General features: G+C 38.4%; 1 protein-coding gene across 2 annotated transcripts; it reads right to left on the bottom strand.

The window, feature by feature from the left end:
• Positions 1–317: 317 nt before the first annotated feature.
• Positions 318–16,310, bottom strand: GDAP1 (ganglioside induced differentiation associated protein 1). Of its 2 annotated transcripts, XM_061171750.1 has the most exons (6): positions 16,194–16,310; positions 15,322–15,514; positions 5,939–6,112; positions 3,896–3,990; positions 1,688–1,802; positions 318–700 (listed from the first exon to the last, which is right to left on the bottom strand). In XM_061171750.1, exons 1-6 carry the CDS (start codon positions 16,308–16,310, stop codon positions 318–320), a joined length of 1,077 nt encoding a protein of 358 aa, XP_061027733.1. The 2 variants fall into 2 exon arrangements, with proteins under 2 accessions (XP_061027733.1, XP_061027734.1); XM_061171751.1 differs by lacking the exon at positions 5,939–6,112.
• Between the last annotated feature and the right edge of the window lie 5,851 nt (positions 16,311–22,161).

The following is a 22,161-nucleotide window of genomic DNA, read 5'->3' as shown; positions in this document are numbered from 1 at the left end:
TTCTCCCCCAAAATAACCCAGAACTTGAACTGACATTTTGAGCAAAAGGTCTATTCTCTACCTGTCAGCATTCACATATCTTGACTTTGCACATGTTTTAAGGATGAATTAGTTCAGGTTTGCAAATAAGTCCTCTCAAAGTTACCAGCCCACAAAGACATCTTCATTGCCTCCTCTCCCTGCATAAACTAGCCAAAGAGTAAAGTAAATTATGCTTTTTACTAGCTGCCCAGGGTCATTGTTCACTGGACCTGGAAGAGTGGAGAAGGATCTAGTTGAATGGCTAGATGAGTTGCCGCCACTAGATCCCCACAAGCCTAGAAATAATTTGGTCTGGGTCTGAGCACTAATATCATGCTGCCAAGTCTCTTTCTGAAAAGCATAAAAGCAAAATATCCCATTCCTGCAAGAAAACCAACCACAAGGATGGTGCCAAGAACTTTTGGGGCCCTTTTCTTGGCCACCCGGAATGCGGTTGGCAACACCGCAGAGATTAATATATTGTTGACATGTCCTAAAACCTTGTTAAATGTTTTTCTCTTCAAGACACGCTCATAATAGGTTTCCAAGTTCGGTCGCTTTCCATTTCCCCAGTTTCTCCTCGCAAACCCCAGGAACTTCAGTCGATGCAGTGTAACAGCAAGCGAGATGTCAGCCAAGGTGAAGGATTCCCCGCAGAGCCATGGCTGGCGGCCCTCTTCTGATTAGAGAAAGGAACATGGAGGATAAGGGGCAAGCACTGTACAGATAGACTTTGGTTGGCATCTTTGGTCTTAGTCTTGACGGCAAGGGTGAGTGTAGCAAAAGATGAAGGCCATGCTACATTTTCTTGACAATACTCAGCAAGTAATTCTATGCTTTAAAAAAAAAAAAAGTCCATGCAAATGTATCCCAAGCTAAGGGAGACTTGCTTGACTGACATCTGTCAGGCACCTGGGTCCCTAGGTGCCACTAGAGCCACTTGAGCTCAAAGCCTGTCTATCATTTTGAGGAGCTGAGAGCCTCCAAGCCAAAGGAGTTAACAGATATTTCCTTCTGCGTTAAGAAAATGACAGGTGTATTTTAGGAAAATCCATACGTCACTCAGTAGTTGCCGCTTTTAGTTACTTATTTAAAACAGAAGAAAGTCCCTACTGTGAAGGAAGTTTCAGGTAAAATGGTCTTTAACTTTGTTGTCAATCAGAATAGTGCAAATGGTCCATACGTGTGCACCTGGGCTTCATCGTGAAGCCAGGTTCACAGGTACAGCAGATGGATACTCACCAGCCAGCCTGCACATACACACAGGCTGGCTCCCATGTTATACTTTACTCCAATTTACAGTTTTTCTCCCTGCCTAAGGAAAAATCTAGAGGGAGCATTCAAGCAGGTACTCAGGTTATTCAACCAAACTAACTACTTTAATTAAAATTTGTGAAACAGGCCAGGTAGGAATCTACGAAGCATAACTTAAATTGTGCAGAAAACTCCTTCACCAGTCATATTTCACATAGATGCAGAGTTACAATTAGACACCTGGGTGTTGCTGAATCTGACACCTATTATTGTTGCTATCATAATTTAAACGCCCCATGAGTACTAACAATTAAAAACAGATTACAGAACGTTTTTGCTGAAACCTAAAAATGTTCCCATAAATACTCCTGATGTCCAGAAAAAGAGAAAAAGGACACAAATGAGAACCTACCTGGGGTTTCTTCATTTCTTCTTTGCAACTCAGTTTCAACCTGATCCAAGACTTTCTCCAATTCATCAAGAATTTTCTTCAAGTATTTGACATTGTCGTGGTCAAGGAGCTTTGACTAATTAACAAAAATAACTTATAGGTTATTTATGCCTGTAAAAATAATCCGTGTAGAGCAGAGCAGATACAAACTCTTACAGAGTTGGAGCCTGTTTATTCTAGACAATGAGAAGAAATAGAATAACTTTGTTGAAGCAAAAGCAAACCTGACAGAAGATGCCCTGGCTGTGAAAATATCCCAGGGGTCAGACCCACTGTTCACTGGCAACTCCTGTGGAACCAAATGATCAGAGAGGGCAAAGGATATGAGGGGCACAAAGAGACTCCTCTCATGCCCAACTCCAGAATGGAACGTCAGCAGCCTTCAACAAATGAATAACTGAGGGCTCAGAGATGAGAGAGGACTCTGAATGCAGTGAGGTAAAGAACAGGTGGAGAGTAAGGAGTGCTGTGTGTGCAGGCGTTTCTCTTGAGAAGCTCATTTATTTCGCTCAGGTAGGATAAAGGAGGCTGGGAAGTAGAGGGGGGATTGGGAGTGCTGACGTTTGCTAGATTTTCAACATGGGAGAAGCTTACACAGTTTGTTGGAGGAAAGAATCACCAGAAAGAGAAAGGCTGACACTAACTGATGAAGCAAAGACCTGCTCCTCGGGAGGCAGACACATCAAAATGGATGAATTCAAAATGGATTTAAGACTTGAAAGTAAGTCCCGAAACCATAAAACTCCTAGAAGAAAACACAGGCGGTCAGCTCACTGACTTGGTCTTGGCAATGATTTTTTTAATCTGACACCAGAAGCAAAAGCAACAAAAGCAAAAATAAACAAGTGTGACTACATTAAACTAAAAAGCTTCTTTCTGCACAGTAAAGGAACCCATCGACAAAACGAAAAGGCAACGTGCTAAGTGGGAGCCAATACTTAAAAATCATATATCTGAGAAGGGGCTAATATTCACAATCTATAAAGAGCTCCTATAACTCAATAGCAAACAAACAAACAATCCAATTTAAAAATGGGCAGAAGATCTGGATAGACATTTTTCCAAAGAAGACATACAATGGCCAATAGGTACATGAAAAGATGCTCAACATTGTAAATCATCAGGGAAAACAAATCAAAACCACAATAAGATATCACCTCACCCCTGTTAGAATGGCTATTATCAAAAAGTCAAGAAATCACAAGTGTTGACAAGGATGTGGAGAATGGGGGAACACTTGTGTTCTGTTGGTGGGAATGTAAATTGGTGCAGCCACCATGGAAAATAGTATGGAGGTTCCTCAAAAAAATTAAAAATAGAACTAACATATAATCCAGCAATTCTACTTCTGGGTATTTAGCCAAAGAAAAACAAAAACACTAACTCAAAAGATATCTGCACTCCTATGTTCATTGCAATATTATTTACAATAGCCAAAACATGGAAACAACCTAAGTGTTCATCAATAGATGAAGGGATTAAAAAATTGTGATTTGTATATATAGAATGGAATATTTTTCAGCTATTAAAAGACTGAAATTTTGCCATTTGCAACAATGTGGATGGACCTTGAGGGCATTACGCTAAGTGAAATAAGTCAAGCAGAGAAAGACAAATCCCATATGGTCTCTCTTATTGGTGGAATCTAAAAACAAACAAATAACCAAGCTCATAGATGCAGAGAACAGACTGGTGGTTGCCAGAGGCAGGGGGGTGAGGGGTTGGAGAAATGGGTGAAGGGGATCAAAAGGTACAAAGGAAAAAACTGAAAGGCATGGGGGGTACATATATTAAAAAAAAAAAAACTCGCCGGTAGCTTTATTGGTATAAAAAAGTCATAGACAGAGGTCTAGCTGCCTCAAAGTGGAAAAATACCTGAAATGACAGATTCCTAGAATATTTTATTAACTTGCTTTTACATTTTATAAGTTTCCTTGGCAACCAGCATGAGCAATGACTGCTTTTTAAGCCAATTGTCGTTAGGTCTGAATATCAAATCTAATAAAGAAAAATTCTTTCTAAAAGCAGAGCATAAGCCGAAGGTAACATGTGTTCTGGTGACTTGCGATATTTAATAGAAGATATTCTAAAAAATAGTGATACTGTACAAAAAGTAGAACATTTAATACAAACAGCGGATGTCAATTGAGGACAGCCTGGTTTACTTACTTGAAGTCGCTTCTGTTTTGCAATGTACGCCTCTTGTAAATCTGGGTTTTCTTCAGCAAGTTTTTTCAGTTCAGACTCTGTGTTACCAATTTGGCCTGATGACAAAATCATTTTTGAAACAGAAAATTATTTCCTCCCTTCCATACAAGAAACAAAGAAAAGCAGGGAAACTCAATGGTAAGAGCACAAGCCCTGGGGGTCATGCCCTTCCTCTGCCTCAGACTCCCCCCCCCTCTGTGTGCCGCAGTTTCCTCACTTTTAAAATGGAACTATCCGGTGCTTTGTGACCACCTAGAGGGGTAAGATAGGGAGGGTGGGAGGGAGACGCAAGAAGGAGGAGATATGGGGATATATGTATATGTATAGCTGATTCACTTTGTTATATAGCAGAAACTAACACACCATTGTAAAGCAATTATACTCCAATAAAGCTGTTAAAAAAAAAAAAAAACACTACAGACAAAGTCTAAATAAATAAATACTGCACTCTGTTAAAAAAAAAAAAAAATGTTTAATGCATGAGACCCCCTACGCACACATGTTGTCCCCCTCTCTCTCTCACACACACACACACACAAACACAAACACACACACACTGGAGCAACCAGTTGTTCTTTTCTTCCTGGTGACGCTACGCTCTTTTTCTTAAGATCCTCTCTCACTTGTAACATTCTGACTTTCCTGAACTATAAGGGTGACCTTTCAGCTATTATATTACTAAGAAGAATGAATCAGGAAAAGAAGAAAACTAAACACCCATCTTGATCCTTTCATTATCCTCTTAAAAGGGGGTTTCTACCTCTGCATCGCTCCTCTGCATCAAAGGACCCTGCCGCTTATCTCAGTAGGTGGGAGCTGCTAGAGAGAAAGACCCGTACAACCTTGTCACGGCAAAGCCCGTTAACAATTCCCAGGAAATAAAAATAGAATCTGGGTAAATAAATAAATAATAAAATAAAATGGAGCTCTCAGAGTATCTGCCACACAGGCTGCGAATGAAACGGGAGGCACCGTGGAAAAGCATTGAACGCAAAGCCCAGCACATCGTAAGTGCTTGAGCAAGGTAGTTCTACCTTTCAATACCTTCCAAGTTTTCTGTGATAAATTTCTATGTAAAGGGAAGGAAAAAGCCTTATTTAGAGAAATACTTACTCTAGGTAAATATAGTCAGAACACTGGTTTCAAACCATATAATGAGTATTTCTGAGGAGAAGGAGGTGGAACAAGAGGAAGATGAGAAGCTGGAAGAGAGAGGAGAAAAATGGACGGAGGGAGAGCAGGGCAGGGAAGGCAAGAGGAGAGGAGTGAGGAGGAGGGTATCGAAAAGAAAGTAAAATAGCGTAAGGAAGAGAACTGTAAAGGCGAGGTAGGATGTAACAGAAAGAACGTGCTTTCTGGAATTGAAGCTCTGGGTGTGAGTGTTCCTGGTCAAACACCCCTGGTCTGATCACAGCCCCTTCCCTTTCCTTCCCTTCCCATCCCATCCCATCCAATCCCCTGGGCCATGGAGCACACCTTCTCCCGCTCCTGACCCTTCCCTATCCTCAGGGCAGGAGGAAGGAGAGAGCTGGAGGTCACAGCTCAACCTCAGTGAATCTCCGATCACTAAACTCAGAGGAAGAGTAATGGCTAGACAGCCTGTAGCCCAGCTCTTCACATAATGAAACAAAAATTAAGGACCAGAAGTGTGAACTCAGTCACCCATAACTCCCAGCAGATCCCAGCTTTCCTTATTCCTAGTCCTTTTGTCCTTGAGAACATGTTATGTTCTCTACTTTTCCACAGGCCACTCTTCTGAGTTTTATTTAAGCTTGGCCCTCAAGGCCAAGAGCTGGAAAATCAGGTCCTGTAGACAATAAATATCCAGCTGAACAGCTGAAGCACAGATTCATCTGACTGGTGCGTGGATCGATATATAACACGCACGTCCATGAAGCAAACTCAACAACCCTGCCCCCAAGTCTTCCTGAGGTGTGCTAGGTCTCAAAAATGAATTAAAAGAAACTTGAGACAGAATTCCAGGTCTTTAAGATCTTTACATACTGCGAATCCTTGTTGTTGCATAAGCTGGGATCATGGAGTCCACAGTCAGCTCAGGATGTAAAATGCAGCCGTGTGTATAGGCATCCATGGGCAAGGAGTCAAGTAGTTCTCGATAATGTTGTACCCGTGGGTAATACATGCTTCCTTTATCAGGCATTAACCTGGGTGTTTTTCCTAAAATACACACACAAACACATACACAAACATTGAAGGAAAAGTTACAAACAAGATGTTACATCCAAAAGCAAGACACAAAAACTCCAGCCCCTCAACATTAACATTTTCAGTATTATATGAAGGGATTTAAAGGATGATATCTCTCCAGCCCAGACATTCAAAATTTGAATTGGACTGAGTACCAGACCAGATTCCCAAACCATGATCACACTTCTCCACCTTGCAAATCACTACTCTCAAGGTCTAGTTTTTTATGCCAACTCCTCTGCGGAAATTTCCCCAACCTTCCACAACTACCAACATCTGACTAAGTCAAGTGTGCCTTCCTCTGTACATGCAGAATACTCTGTACATACTCCATTATAGCCCTTAGCACCTTAATTAGTTGTTTGTATCTTTTTGCCCCATAAACCCCTTCAGGGCAAGGAACGTATGATCCGGAGTCTAGCATAGTGTCTCATACATTTTAGGCCCTTGGTAAATGTTGGTTAAGTGAATGAAGGCTCATTATGGAAAGATGATCAGGGACCACACCTTCCCAGGTTCCAGTTAATACCAAGAGTGACCCCATTGATGCTATGCGAATGGGAATTGATAATCTTCATGGAATTCACCAGCAATTTCTAATATTTTATCTCTGGAAAGTGCATTCTACATAAATCTTCATTTGCTGGTTAAACTCTAGACTATAGACTCCTTAAGGGCAGGGACCATGTATTGTTCTTTGTTGAATCCCAGTGCCCAATATAATGTTTGGCTCATAGTAGGTGTTGAATAAATTTCAATTAATGAATTAATATATTCCCAAATTGCTAGTTATTATAGAATATTTGAGCTGCAGAAGCTCTGTAGCAGTTAATGAGGACACTGAGATATATAGGCTGAGACATTCTCCCAAGATCCCACAGCTAATTAGAGGCAGACCAAGAACCAAAGTCATTAACTCCTAATGCAGTGCTCTGTTTTATTACATCATCGTAACATCTTCAAAGGGTTTACTTCTCAGAGACTATTCAAGAAGAATAAAAATGAACCATGTGATCCAAAGGTCAGGGCTAAGTCCCTACAGAATCTATTCCCACTTCTGACTCTCAAACTTCCCCTAAAAAAAATGCCAACAAGCTTATTAATCTAACAGGTGAAAAGAACGACCTCAACTCTATTCATTTATTTTTTGCTTATTCACTTATTCGTTTAGTTTGAGTTATTTATTTAATTTAGAATCCTTTTGAGCATCGCACACTCATTCATAAGCATTGACAATTCAGAGTTGGTTGCAGAGCAAGATTTCAGGCAAGATCTCATAATGCCAGACCAAGTAGTACAAGATTTTAAGCCAACAGGCTATTTCTGACTCTCTAAGAAAAAAGAATATGGATTACTCCTCAAACCAGTGGGCAAATGTCTAATTCCCTGCTGGGAGTCCAATTCTGAAGTCTGCATTAGAATGACCAAGAATGAAGTGTCAGCTACATTCTGCTCGTCAACCGTGAATTTGCCCAACTAGAGCACACTTCCTTGCTGACTTTTCAGGATCTGAGAATATCACCAGGATCCCAAGCAATGCATGGTAAACATTCCCATGAGGATAATAGACTGGAGGCCTTCTAAGGTCCTTGAAATTCTAAAGAGTTCTTAACCTTTTGTGTGCCACTGACCTCTTCTCAAAATAATGTTCTTAAATGCATAAAATACAAGACATGGGATTGCAAAGGAAATTGATTATATTAAAATAAGCTATCAAAGTAATTTTAAATTATAAAATACTAATATGGGTGTCTTTTTATCAATACACTAACAAAAGCTAGCAGCAGGTCTAATAACTACCATAATTTCAAAGTAGTGATGGGCATAAGTGATATTTTAAGATATCTGCAATAACTTGATATGCTATGAACACATCACAGTCACATGAACATACGAACAAAGTCACAGGCACTCCTGATATTGCTTTGGATTATGCCTACATTGGAAATGAAAGGAAATGATAAATTTCTGTTTGAAATTAGTGAAAAATAAAGATGTAATTTTTTCCCCTCTAAGATATCAAATGTCCTGAATTCTATTCACAGACCACTAGCAGTAAAAGTTCTCAGAGTATGGTCTGAAAACCCCTGGGCTTCCTGAAGACACTCTCAGGGGGTCTACAAGTCAAAGCTATTTTTATAGTAATACTAAGATGTTAATTGCTTTTTCACTCTTATTCTCTCTTGAGTGTACGACGATATTTTCCAGAGCCTATACAACATGTGATAACTCCATCACTCTGACAGTTAATGGAATGTGGGGTTGTATATTCTTGTATTTTAAACTTTTCTCAATTTTAATTTCTAGTTTGATAGATATTGATAGAACACATAAACAAAAGCTCTCAAGTGTCCTCATTAACTTTTAAGACAAAGGGGCCTTGAAACCAAAATGTTTAAGAACCACTGTTCTGGGGGGGCCCAAGAACCACAGGTTAATAACCATAAATGATACAGCATTTTAAAATGCCTCTCAAGTGGTTAAATTTATAGCTACTGGCTCTGGCTGCTTTCTTGTGCCAGGCCGGGGGCTTGTCTTCAGAAGAGCATACGACTTCCTTCCTGGGAAAGAGAATAAAAGCAGGAAAAACAACATCCATTTGCTTTCTGGGGAAGGTCCATCTGGCCAAGTCTGAATCCAAAGATTTGAATGCACGAAAGTAATCTTCTACTCAGTGCTCCATTACTATATAACTATCTCCTAAAACACTTTGTCAGGCAGAGCATCAGATACCCACTGAACCCATGTTCTTTTCCAAGCTCACTTTCTCTCTTCAAGGACACCCTGTCCAGTATCACACATCCAATGTGCCACCAGCATCCTCCTGACACCAGAACACAAAAGTGTCCAGTGCCTCTGGAAAGAGAGTTTTTCAAAAGACAACTGGGAATTTCCTTTGAATTATACAGAAAATCTTCCCTCTCATTCTCATTTTATTTTCCAGTCCTTCCATAAAGCATTTTTGTTACGATACTAAAAAGAGAAAATCTTTTCTTGGTATTCTACCTCAATCAGGAGTGAGAAAGCAATAGAAGGGTTACAGGGTTTGAGAAACAGGCAATAAGAATAATTCTGGGGACTCTTCATTGGGGTGGAAGGTTGCAGTAGTGGAAGCCAGGATTAGTGACTAAGCTGGAAGAATAAGTAAGTACATTGGCATAAGACCTGACGTTGTAGAACTGAGTAGGGACAAAGGCAGGTCTTGTACTGCACCTAAATTTAGGCAGCAAATTAGAAACAGGCAGATGGACATAAAGCAGAAAGATGTGATAAGCAACAAAGAGAGAAAACAAAAGAACAAAATTGTAAATCAGAAAGAAACAATAAAAGCATTCTGTAACCATTTAATGGGGACCAACAGCTCCATATATTCTCAAGTCCCTGTATTGTTGGGTAGAATAACAGTGGCCCTGAGCCATTAAAAAATTTACATTCAGTTTCCCCAACAGCAAAAACTAAAAAGAATCTAGGGGCTTAAAGGCATACGTTTTAATTATTTTCCTAAATTGGCTGCTTTGATTTCCTACACTCCCCAGTGATGGCAGATAAAGGAGGCATTATTATGACTGTTTTCTAGAAAGACACCCCCTAGGTCTAGTTGAATAATTGTCAGGTCTTCCTTCAATGAGAATAGATTAGACTTCATTTCTATCTCTATCTCTTTGCCGATTTTTTATTTTACTTAGATCACTTAGTGATGACATTGGTACGTAAGATAATATGCAGCATGTAGCTGAACAAAATTGTACCCTTCAACTAGTCATACACAGGCTATTAAAAATATAATAATAATGGTAAACAATTAAATTATGACCTGAAGCAAAAGATATACTACAAACTGACTACAGTTCAAGGCTGTCATAACTTCAGAACTAAAAAGATCAAATCTAAACACAGATGAGAAAAAACACGATGTCAAATTACACAAGTTCATTATACACATCCAGAATTTTCTGAGACAGAGCCAAATTTGTAGCAAGATAGTCAATACATTTTATACCTTAAATGTTTAACTACTTTTTATTTAATTGGTAGTATATTTAAAACTTTTATAGGAACATTCATAATTGGGGGGCAAAAATTCCTTGATCAGATAGTTTGTTCCAATTATTGTATACACATAATATAGAACTAGGACTTCTGTAATTTTAACACCCCGTCCTGTTCACTAAAATTGAACAAAGCAGAGAAAGTCTTTTTAAAAATGACTTTTTAAAACCATTTATTGTCATAATCATGAGTTTTAAAGACTCATTTTCTTTTCCTTACCATATTTTCTCTGCACTCAGTTACAATCCTTTGTGCTAACCTGCAATTTCAGTAGATGTGCGAAAAAGTGTATAATGTTATTCAACTATATATGAGACCCTTTTACTAACAGATATAAAATTATTTATTCTATGACCTTAACAATAATTGAAAATTCCTTACATAAATAACTATATTTTTAATATAACAGTAATTTCAGAATGAATATTATCTTTAAAATCTGAGTTGATTTGCAATATATATTGATAAAACTGTATTTATAAAATAATTTATATTTCCTAATCAGACTTAGTATGTGATACTTTAATATACACCAGAATACTTGGATTATTTCCAAACCAAATTCTTTTCCTAAGAATACTTAAAATGACATATCTAGACATAAGACATGGGACATAGTCTTCAGAGAACTGTTATAAAACATATTAAATTACCAAAATTCAATATTCACCATATGACATCCTTGATTCCAGGTTACCACTGAGTTATTTGGCAGTAATAAACAGTATATATTCTAGTATTTTGTAGTTATTTCATGCTCTCTTTTTTTTTTTTTTTTAGGTTTTTTTTTTGATGTGGACTTTTTTTTTTTTAATTAATTAATTAATTTATTTATTTATTTATTTATGGCTGTGTTGGGTCTTCGTTTCTGTGCGAGGGCTTTCTCTAGTTGTGGCAAGCGGGGGCCACTCTTCATCGCAGTGCGTGGGCCTCTCACTATCGCGGCCTCTCTTGTTGCGGAGCACAGGCTCCAGACGCGCAGGCTCAGTAGTTGTGGCTCACGGGCCCAGTTGCTCAGCGGCATGTGGGATCCTCCCAGACCAGGGCTCGAACCTGTGTCCCCTGCATTGGCAGGCAGATTCTCAACCACTGCGCCACCAGGGAAGCCCTCTCCTTTTTTTTTTACTTCTAAAAATCTGAATTTAATTGGGATGCCAGATTCCTAGCAATTTACATTTTTAATTTTCCAGATAATCTGGAGATTACATGCTCACTTTTTTTTATTATTTAGTGGCCAAGTTACAGTTCACTAAAAGAGATTATGATATACCAAAAGGATGTAAATATGTAAATACTGATTACACAGAAAGGTTGAGAAAGGTGTACAGGTCAGCAAGCCATCATTTTTAGTACAATCCCCAGTTGATAGACTAATAAAGAATAGCAAATAAGAGCAAAGGAGATGCCAGTTGACTACACTCTGTTCTTTAGATGAATGGATACACTTAATTAAAGTCTCTTATATAACCATGGGCAACTGTACACCTCATGAAATCCATTCACTCATTATCATTCTAATTTGTCACCTTTCCTCAAAGTTCCATCCATAATTGGTCAAAATGCTGCATGTTCCAACCAGTTCAAATATAGAAGGTCACAATTTGCCATGTTCTAGACAGAATCTATACTTCTGAAACAACTTGAAATCACACTAGTCTTTTATTTCATTGTTGGCTTTTGTTGGTAACTTATTAGCAGGCCAGGTCTCCCATCCTTCATTAATGCAGCTGATTTTTTAAAACAAAATTCATATACTACTTTTAGCCTTGTTAAACTTTATCTTAGTTATTGTTCCATTTTATTGTTCCATGAGAAGCATTTCATAAGCTAGTCATCATTTTAACTATCACAGCTTACACATCCGCAAGTATAATAGTGTTTCTTCGATGTCTTTATTCAAATCATTTATGGAATTGTTAGACTCAGTCAGAGAATAGAAGCCTAAAAGAACACCAGTAGAGACCCCTGTCCAGGCTGACATCTGTTTTCAATGACTCATTCATTTTAATCATTCAAAAGTATTTATTAAGCTCCCATTAAAGAACAGTCACCATACCAGGCACCGGGAATACAGTTGTTAATGAAACAGGCACTGTCTCTGACCTCACGGTACTTACAGTGGTCTACAAGTAGTTGAAATAATTAAAGTGTGATAAAATTATCATAGGATAAGTGAAATGAGAGAATATAGCTAAACAAGCAACATGGTATAAGAAATTCATAAATGAATATTCTTCATTATGGTGGTTTATTCATCGGAAAATGTGCATTACTTTCGTCTAGCCATATATGCTCCTTCGTTCCACAGGGGTGTCATATGACTTAATCTCAAATGCTCTGCTTAAATCAAGATACACTGTATCTAGAATTATGCCCAGCACCTAATAGATTCACTTTTTAAAGTGTTAAAGACATTCTCCAGTAATGTAAAACTTAAGCTGGTTCCTTTTCATCGAGATACTCAAAAAATATATACTTAAAAAATTTTTGACAACACATTCTAGAACTCTGCCACGCTTAAAGACAGTAATTTATAGCACTGCTTAAAGCTTAAGCAATTATTTAATGCACAGTAATTTGTAGTCGTGTTTCTCAAACTTTTATGTATATATGAATCACTTGGGAATCTTGTTAAAATGCAGATTCTGATTCAAGAGACTTGCAGTAGAGTCTAGAATTCTGCATTTCTAACAAGCTCCAAGGTGATACCAATGCTGCTGGTACATGGAATATGTGTTAAGTAGCAAGGATTAGAATTCAGCCTCCACCCTCGTTAACAATTGGGGTAACATTTGTCTCTCTCTTGTCTGGCCCTTGTCCTAATCTCCATGAGTTCTTAATGATAAATAGAAATTATCTCAGTGATCATTGTGATAATGCTTACATGTTTGTTTTTTATTTTAACACTTTGAGACAAACTTCATCCGGAGACTAGACTAGCCTGCATTTATATAACTGTTTTCTTACTGTCTTCATATCTACCATGGGTTTTAGTTCCCTTAATCTTAATCTTCCTTTACCCTTTCCAGTTGAATGACTACTCTCCTTGGGAAACAGGAAAGAGTGAAATAAGAGTTGATTGGACTTGCTTTATCTCTGCAACTGATAAAGCTATATCACCTAATCCAAGAGGACAAACAGAAAAGTCAAGTCACCAAGGATATGCAACCAGTTTGCGACAGCTTCAGACTAAGAGCTAGAATTCTTGATTGTCTACTTATTCTATTGGTACCACCAGAATTAAAGTCCTTAGTTTCCATATTTTCCTCTTAATGTTTAGCCCACAGTACCTTCTCCTCTGATTCAATAAATAGTAGTAAGAAAAGATCAGTATTCACCTTGAGCAGGACTCAGAATGCATTTCAGTTTTGCTATTATATAGTCAAAGAAAAAGAAAAAGCCTAAAAAAAATTTGATGAAGCCTAATAATCATTAACATTACTATACTGTAAAGTAACACTGTATATTACTGAATATCTTACAGGAGAGATAATGTCAGGAAGAGGAGGAGGAGAATGGTAGTAATAGTTCAAGGGATGCTAACAAAAATTTAAACATGATTTTCATTTGCTATATCTTTTTAACGTTTTTGATGATTTAAAGTAGAATTCTTATGCAATTATTTTGTCTTATTCACATTATTATAATCACTTCTCCCAAGAAATACAAATTATTATTCAACAGACTTGTCCATTTCCAAAAAGCTCAAGATTGAGAAAAATTGTCTTAAATCAATTAGCCCCCATTTTCTGTGCAGTCCCCAGCATTTAGACTTATAAGGGATAGCAAGTAATGATGGATGGAAAAGCAGTTTAGATCAGTGGCCTTTGGTTTAGATCAGTGGCCACCTCCAATCAAAATCTTAGGGAACTAAACACTTGGGTTAAGAATAAGGGAAGCCCATTGTTAATCTAATTCCCTGGGGTAAACTCCCCCCAGCCCCCATTTAGGTCCTATACCTATCTTTCTTCTAAGTACCTCAGACTTTTTGGGGCCTTATAATTTCCTTTCTCAGCTTCCAGTAATTTGGGGTTATATTCTGGTTTTACCTTGCCCAATTCACATCAACATAACTGGTGGCAGATGAAGAGTAACTGGATTTCGTCGTGCATCTTCTTTTTCAGAAGAGTACTTAGCTGATGGCTAAAAGCCCTCTGTTCTGCTCTCAGTTCTGTCAGTGATCAGCTGTGTAATCTTGGGCAAATACTGAAGCTACAGTTTACCTCAAAGGCTTGTTATTAGGAAGAAGCAAGACAATGTGTAAGTGGCAATGACCATGAGAGATGGTCCATGTAATAGGAAGGTTTGGATTTGAAAGGCTTGCATTCCAGCCCTAATCTGCCATAAAATAGCTATGTTACCTTAGGCAACCCCTCTGTTTCTCTTTCCTCATGTACAAAAGGGGAATCATTAGTCTACCATGCCTATCTCAGGTTGGTTTTTTTTGAAGACTGACTAGAACAGAAATTATAAAATGTCTGACACAAAACAGGCTGTCAATAAATGATTATTACTTAAAAGCACTGTACAAGTTTGAGCCCTATAATTCCTCACAAAAGATATAAAATTCAAACCATACAGAGGTAACAAGGGCAAAGATCTCCAAGTATACCAACATTCTAATCTCCCTTGCCTAAGATTTATTCCTCTTTTTCCCTCCTGTTGTTTTTAAGGTAGAACCATCTGGTAGACTAAATGAAACTGATTTTCATACTGTACATTTAAAATCAATATTATGAATTTGACTTCAAGGCTAATAAATCACCACCACAAACCATACACCTGCAGGGTTTTTTGCAAGTGAATTTAAAAGGAAAGTTCCAACATTAAAATTGGTAGTTTACATGAAATCTTTTCAATGGAGTTGCAATGGCTTATACAAACTTTATGCTATTGACCCATTTTATATTTGTCTGCTTATGGAAATGGAAAAGGTTGTTGGCACTAAACCACCATCATGAAACCAAAAAGAGGGGAGGAAGGGAGGAAAGGGGGGGAGGAAGGGAGGAAAAAGGAAGGAGGGAAGGAAGAAAGGAAGGAAGGAAGGGGGAAAGGAAGGGAGGGAGGAAGGAAGACATATATTTGTGTTGAAAGTAAATCCAAGAAATCACAAATAGCCTTAACATTACCATCCAGGAAAGTCTGTTCAAGATAATCAATGATCTGAGTGGCCTCACAAATAATGTTTTCCCCGTGGATAAGGACGGGCACTTCTCCAGTTGAGTTCAAACGCATAAACCAGGGTTCATTGTGCTCACTCAGGGGCAGACTTACATCATGTTCCTCGCACTTCAATGCCTTTTCAGCAATTACCAAGCGCACCTGGAAGAGTTCACACTGGTTACCACAACGCGTGGAGGCTTTTAATTAAATGACATCCCTTGGATACCACCAAGCAGCTCTTTTGTGCTTCCCTGAGTTATTAATATTTTCAACATTCTTTTCAACTATTCCTATTCCTGGAATTAACAAGTGAGATATATTCTAGCGTCTTCCTCTTATAGGTGAGAAAAGATAATCAAGTAATGAAAAGGATTCTGGCTATATTCAGTCCACAGTCACCCTCTTCATCACTACTACTTTCTCGGTGTTCTAAACCTTACGATGTGTCCTCCCCATAATAAGACCTGAAACAGATAGGCTAGGCCTGTTGAAGAGAGTGAATGCGACCGAGAGTAAAAGAAGGAACCCTAGATGATGTGGGTGCAGGAAGGCGCTTCCCTCTGCCTCGCTCTCCACGGCCCCGGAGACAAGGCCTCCCGCCCCAATACCGAAAGCGATGCTTTTTTGTCGCATTTCACGACTGGTAGTGCCTTTGCACCTCACACTGATGCTCCCCGCTCCCCTACAAGGCGCACCCCCGCCCCTCAGGGAGCGCCCGCCGGGGTTAGGGCGTCGGAGGCCTGTTTCTAAGTGGGCCGGCTTACCCGGGCAACACCCAGAGGGAGCTGTCCCGGTGCTGAAACCCGATCCGCACCGCCCGCCCGGCGGAGGCCTTTACCTTTTGAGAGCTGAAGGAATGCGTCCAGTGGTACAGAATGAGCTTAACCTCCGCGTCCGACTTGCCTTCCGCCATCAAGGGCGCTCCCCCTCTCTGCTCGTCCTGCCTCCGGGCCATTTCGGGGATGCGCGAGCGCGGGAGGGCCTCGCCTGTCCGCCCTTTACTTCTCCCAGCCACAGCGCCCTGCAAAGCGCCCTTAGCTTTGCCGGGATGCCACCCGGAGCCGGGAAAGATGAGTTCGCGCAGATGAACGAACAGACCGCTGGGAAGTGTAGTTTCGTGGGCGAGAAAGCTGCGGGGGGGTGGGGGGGGGGAGTCTGCAAAGACCCGGGGGGCGTCTGCGCACAGAAGTCACCTGGGAGGTGCAATTGGACGTTTTTTAGGGAAAACGATCTCAAATATGAGTCCCTGATTATTTAAGATGAGTCATGGAAAATGTCGATTGCAAATTATTCATCGGTTTTGTAAATGGAGTAGAGGTTGCTCGGGCATAAAAGCATCAATTTCCCAAGATACTTAGGGTTCCTCTTGGAGGGTCTGTGCCTTTGGTGGAAGGGAAGTTCCCTTCCCGGTTTACAGACAAAACAACAGGATAAAGATTTATGAGTTTTCATTAGAAGATGCTACTATGCGGTCATGTAATAACAACAACAATAATAACAATAAATCTCATAAACAATGGTGAATTAAAATAGCCTAGTTAAACACAGAAAATATTTTGCCCATTTTTAAATTTTTTTAAAATTATTTTGTTGAAATATAATAAAATATTTATATTATAAATATTAAAACAAGTATAGTTGATTTACAATGTTGTGTTAGTTTCAGGTGTACAGCAAAGTGATTCAGTTATACATATATATATGTATTCTTTTTCATATTCCTTTCCATTATGGTTTATTACAGGATACTGAATATAGTTCCCTGTGCTATACAGTAGGACCTTGCTGTTTATCCCTTCTGTATATAATAGTTTGCATCTGCTAATTAAACACAGAATTTTTAGAGCAGAACTACTTGGGTTCATTTCCTAGTTTTTCAATTTTCCCAATTTTTGAAGTAGAGATAATTCTATTTCCCCCCCATAAGGTTTTTGTGAGATTAAATAACTAAATACACTCAAAACAGCCTAGCATGTTGTAGACACTCCATATTATGTACAAGTTCAGTTGCCTTATAAACATTCTCTTTATAATCATGGCCAAAATCATAATTTTATGCTAATCTAGTTGTTACTATTCACCTCTCAAAATTTAACATAATAGCAAATTAGCAACATTTCTCTTTCAGTAAATATGCATTAATATGACCATGAAATGAATGCTTGTATAATTCATCCAGCAAACGTTTATTGAGTACCTACTGTGTTCCAAGCATTGTACTGGGCCCTGGTAACACAAAGTTGTATAAGACCTGATACCTGGCACCCAAGATATAAGTCTGGTGGCAGAGACAACAAAATAAACAGACAACCACAGTGGAGATGAGAACTATCAGTCTTAGAGTAAACACAGGTCCTAAGAGAAAAGAGAGGTAGGCATCCAACTCAGGTCAAAAAAGGCCCCCCCTAGAAGAGACAAAAATCTCATGAGGTCCTTCCTGCCCTTTACAACACTTCATTTGTTGCTCTCTCTAATTCTTGTATAATTTTTAAAGATTTTTATAGTATCTCTTTATACCCTTAAGTTAATTCAAATGCTACAGCAGAAGTGATCCTTACCAAATTTGTTTTTTATCAGTTCACTCTTCAGAATAGAAGAGGAAAAAGCAAAATTGTGACATCAATCAGAGTGGGGTTTAAATTCTAGCTCCACCCTTAACCTGACCTCTCCTGAGCCTTCACTTCATCATGTGCAACATATAGGCATATAAAAATATATGACTGACATGGGCATTCGGTGAGGGACTGCGTATAAAGCACTTAGCACATTGCCTGCAAAACAGCAGTTGATGAAAGTATATGTGGAAAAGCCCCTCCGTGACGTTAACAGGACATCATATCACACTTGCTCCTCTCTCTTTAGGCCTCAAAATGTTTACAACTACTGTATAATCCTCCTCTCCCATCCCTCTTCACAAGAAATTCATTTTTAATTCTCTAACTTCAGATTCCAATGGGTACTATCCATTCCCTTTCCTTAATGAGCTCAATCACCTCAATATCTGAATAAACCCAATATTCTTGTTAGGTCCTCTGTCACTTGCAGCTGAAAGAGTCCTGACAATAAAGCCCAGGTCTATCAAACACTGAGCACTTTCTCCATCACATAGTCCCAGCAGCCAAGCCATATAGGAATCAATGAATCGATTGATTACTGTATTGGTGTTTAATATGAAGTATTCATATATGTCCTTGGAAGTACAAATGCATACAGAGCTTCTGAAAGGAAAACTATCAATATGCATCAATAACCTTGAAAGTGGGCACAACTTCTATTAACTCCTCTCTTTGCAATTTAACTAAGGAAATAACTGCTGCAAATTCTGGTCCTAAATATCTATTTTCCCCTTCTTCAGTGGTGATAGAAATTCTAGCCAAGCACATGGTTGCTGAGAAGAAAAACTGCATTTCCCAGGCTCTGTTGTAGATAAATGTGGCATGTGACTATTTTCTAACAAATGGGATGTAATGGACATGCCAAAGGGCAAATTCTGGGAATCTTCCTAAAGGAGGCAGTAGGCCTTGTGCCTCTTCTTCATCCCATCCTCCATCCTGCTAACAGGAGGGTGGATGCTGACTTGCATTATGACTAATGGGGCCACACCCCAGGGATGGCGAGCCCTGAGCTGTCCTTTGGACGTTGGGAAGCCGAACCACCACATGAACCTCAGTCTGCAAACCTCCAAACTTCTACCTGAAAAAGAGATAAAGCATCTTGTTTAAGCCACTATTATTTGGTGCTTTTCGGGTGCTATTATCTTAACCTATCCTCCCTAATACATCAACCTTGTAAAATATAGGTGGCTTTTATTTCTTTATGCTTCTATATTCTGTAATTTTTCTATAATGAATATGTGCTGCTTTTACCTCTTAAATATTTGAACATTAAAAGAATGTTATTAAATAGATGAGATAAGGAAACACGTTGGTGTTTTATTTTGTTTTGAAATCACGATAGGGGTAGAAATAGAACTGCTACATCTACTTCGATTGATCCATAATCTCTGTTATTTTCCACCCTCATAAAAGCCACTCTTATGTGATATAAAAGCCTTATTATCCATTCACATGTTTATTCAGAGCTTCTACTAAATTTTGTGTGTATTCTGTAGTGATGTGTCTTTGTACATCATCACATTAGATTGTGGGCTCCAGGACAACAGAAGCCAGATCCAGGTCAATTTATTTCTTCAGTATGCTTTTGTTGAGCTCTACCTGTCCCAGGAACAGTGCTAGGTGCAGAACATAGGGAGTTAAAAGTCACAGTCACTGGGAACTCAAGTGTGGAGGGAGAAAAATGAGATTTCAACACAGTGTGGTAATTGCTTTGATATGTGAGAGATTATGATGGGATTATAGAGAAAGGCACCTAACATAGATAGGCTTCCCAGAGAGGTGATGATCTTTACCCTAACTGGTGCCATACTAGAGCAATTACCAATCTATCCACTGCTGCCACTGGCTCATACTGTCTCAAGAGTGCTGATTGTTAAATTTGCAGAAATTTTGCAAGCTGGATATTCAACACAGCCATTATTAAAAATTAAATTGCATTTAAGAAATTATTTTTAAAATAAAGCTAGCAAATACTCAAAACATCACTTTCAAATTATTTTGCTATGTTTACCATTGTCTATACTCTTGAGTTTATTTATGTCTATTATATTTGTACGATGGAAATCATATATAGGGGTGGGTGCATCTCTTCCTATCTCCCTGTTCAGTGATATCATGTTAGTAGCTTAAAATTGGCTGTGACAGGAGTATTTACACTACAAAATTGACAAATGCTATCTACCATGTGTTTTGGGTTTTTTCTGGAGAGTTGGTTGTTAAATATTTACCAGCACACCATTGAATGTATGTATGTTACTTAGTATTCAAAAAATTGTCTTGACGATGATGATGATCAGGAGAACTGGGGGTAAATTCGTGATTAAGTTTGTATGTTAATCTCCTTTTGGTACCTTTTCCTGTCCCAACCAGCTTCAGTTCTCCTTCCTTCTCCATTTCTCAGACCCCACTGTCCTTATTTCCTTTTCAGTCTCTTCACTCTTTTTAGGAAGAAAAGAAATGTGCACATATCTATCTGCCCACTGTTAAACACTGAGCATTTTCTCTAGCACATCCTCCCAGCAGCAGAACCATGAACCAGTAAACACTGAATGAATCGATTATTGCATTAGTGTTTAATATTAATAATACTGTATAAGCAAAAGGCATAATGTAGAATTTTCACATCTAAAAATCACTGACCACTTTCTTACGGTCTCATCTGATCCTCCTGATAGCCTGTGAGGTAACTACCATCCATCATGACTGAGTGACTGGTCCAAAATCCTAGAGCTAGTAAGTGAAAGAGCTACATTCAAACATGACTTTTCTGACTACTAGTCAAGTATTACTTTCTACAACACTGCTAGCTTTACACCAAAGAGACAAAGTTGTGGACTTTCAAGCTTTACACAGCCTGGGGTAGACTTTAGGGAAAATATAGCCACTTTCTTAATAAGTAGTCCACATACATAGATACTTCTATTGGAACACAAACTACCATATCAAACTACTGCTTATATGTCTATCTTGTGCATTAGACTCTGAGCCTCTTGAGGTCAAAGACCCAATATTATTCATTTTAGTATCCCCAAGAATCCAAAATAGTGCTTGGCAAAGTGAGAGAGTGGCATGGACATATATACACTACCAGATGTAAAATAGATAGCTAGTGGGAAGCAGCCGCATAGCACAGGGAGATCAGCTCGGGGCTTTGTGACCACCTAGAGGGGGGGCATAGGGAGGGTGGGAGGGAGGGAGATGCAAGAGGGAGGAGATATGGGGACATATGTATATGTATAGCTGATTCACTTTGTTATAAAGCAGAAAGTAACACACCATTGTAAAGCAATTATACTCCAATAAAGATGTTAAAAAAAAAATAGTGCTTGGTACATAAAAGATGTTCCAAAACTGCTTATTAATTGAGAAAAACAGTAGATAAACACCACCAACAACAAGAGCAACAGCAAACAATGACAACAACAATAGTAATAATAAATTATAGCCTATTTAGCCCACTGGTCTAGAAATTCTATGTGTAAAGGTAATTTTATTTGACAAAATGTGATACTTACAAACCTGGACTGTGGATCAGGGCTCATTAAATTGACTGTTTTTTATGTTCATTTTTATTGACATTCTTTATTCATTTAAATGTTTCTGAGTGAATGAAGTTAAAATGGATTTGATTGATATTGTGAAATAACAGATCACATACGCTCTCTGAGCCTGAGTCAACTTACCTATAATTATGGTTAAAATCTACCAGATATGCTGGATACACAGATATAGCCAGTTTGGGAAAATTCTCCGAGCTAAACAATTATGATTTGTGCACTTTCCTTTATGTCTTATGCTTCTGTCAACTTTTAATTTGTCATATAGAACTGTTATAGCTGAATGATGTATATATTTATAAGAGTTATCATTATGTGAAGTCCTATTACTTATATTATCTATTTTGACAGGTATTTGGTAATTCATATTTTTTTATATTTTTTTTAATGTATGTCAACTAAGCCAGAGATCTTGAAACCTTTTGACAAATTGAAATACTCTAGGTTTCTGTTTTTTTAAAGTACTTTTATGAATGACCACCAGAGGTCTCTATTTTTTTAAGAATAATCAATCCCCTGCCATTTTTTTTTTTCCCTTGACAAATTAGAAAACAGAAATGGTGATATTCTCCAGAGAATATATTTAACTAATTAAGCTATCTCGTTCAAAACAAAATTTTCCAAAATTAGGGGA

Source organism: Eubalaena glacialis, chromosome 17 (assembly GCF_028564815.1).
Source record: "Eubalaena glacialis isolate mEubGla1 chromosome 17, mEubGla1.1.hap2.+ XY, whole genome shotgun sequence".
Taxonomy (NCBI): Eukaryota; Metazoa; Chordata; class Mammalia; order Artiodactyla; family Balaenidae; genus Eubalaena; species Eubalaena glacialis.
Note: the sequence above shows the minus strand (reverse complement) of the source record. Positions and strands in the feature narration are given on the sequence as shown.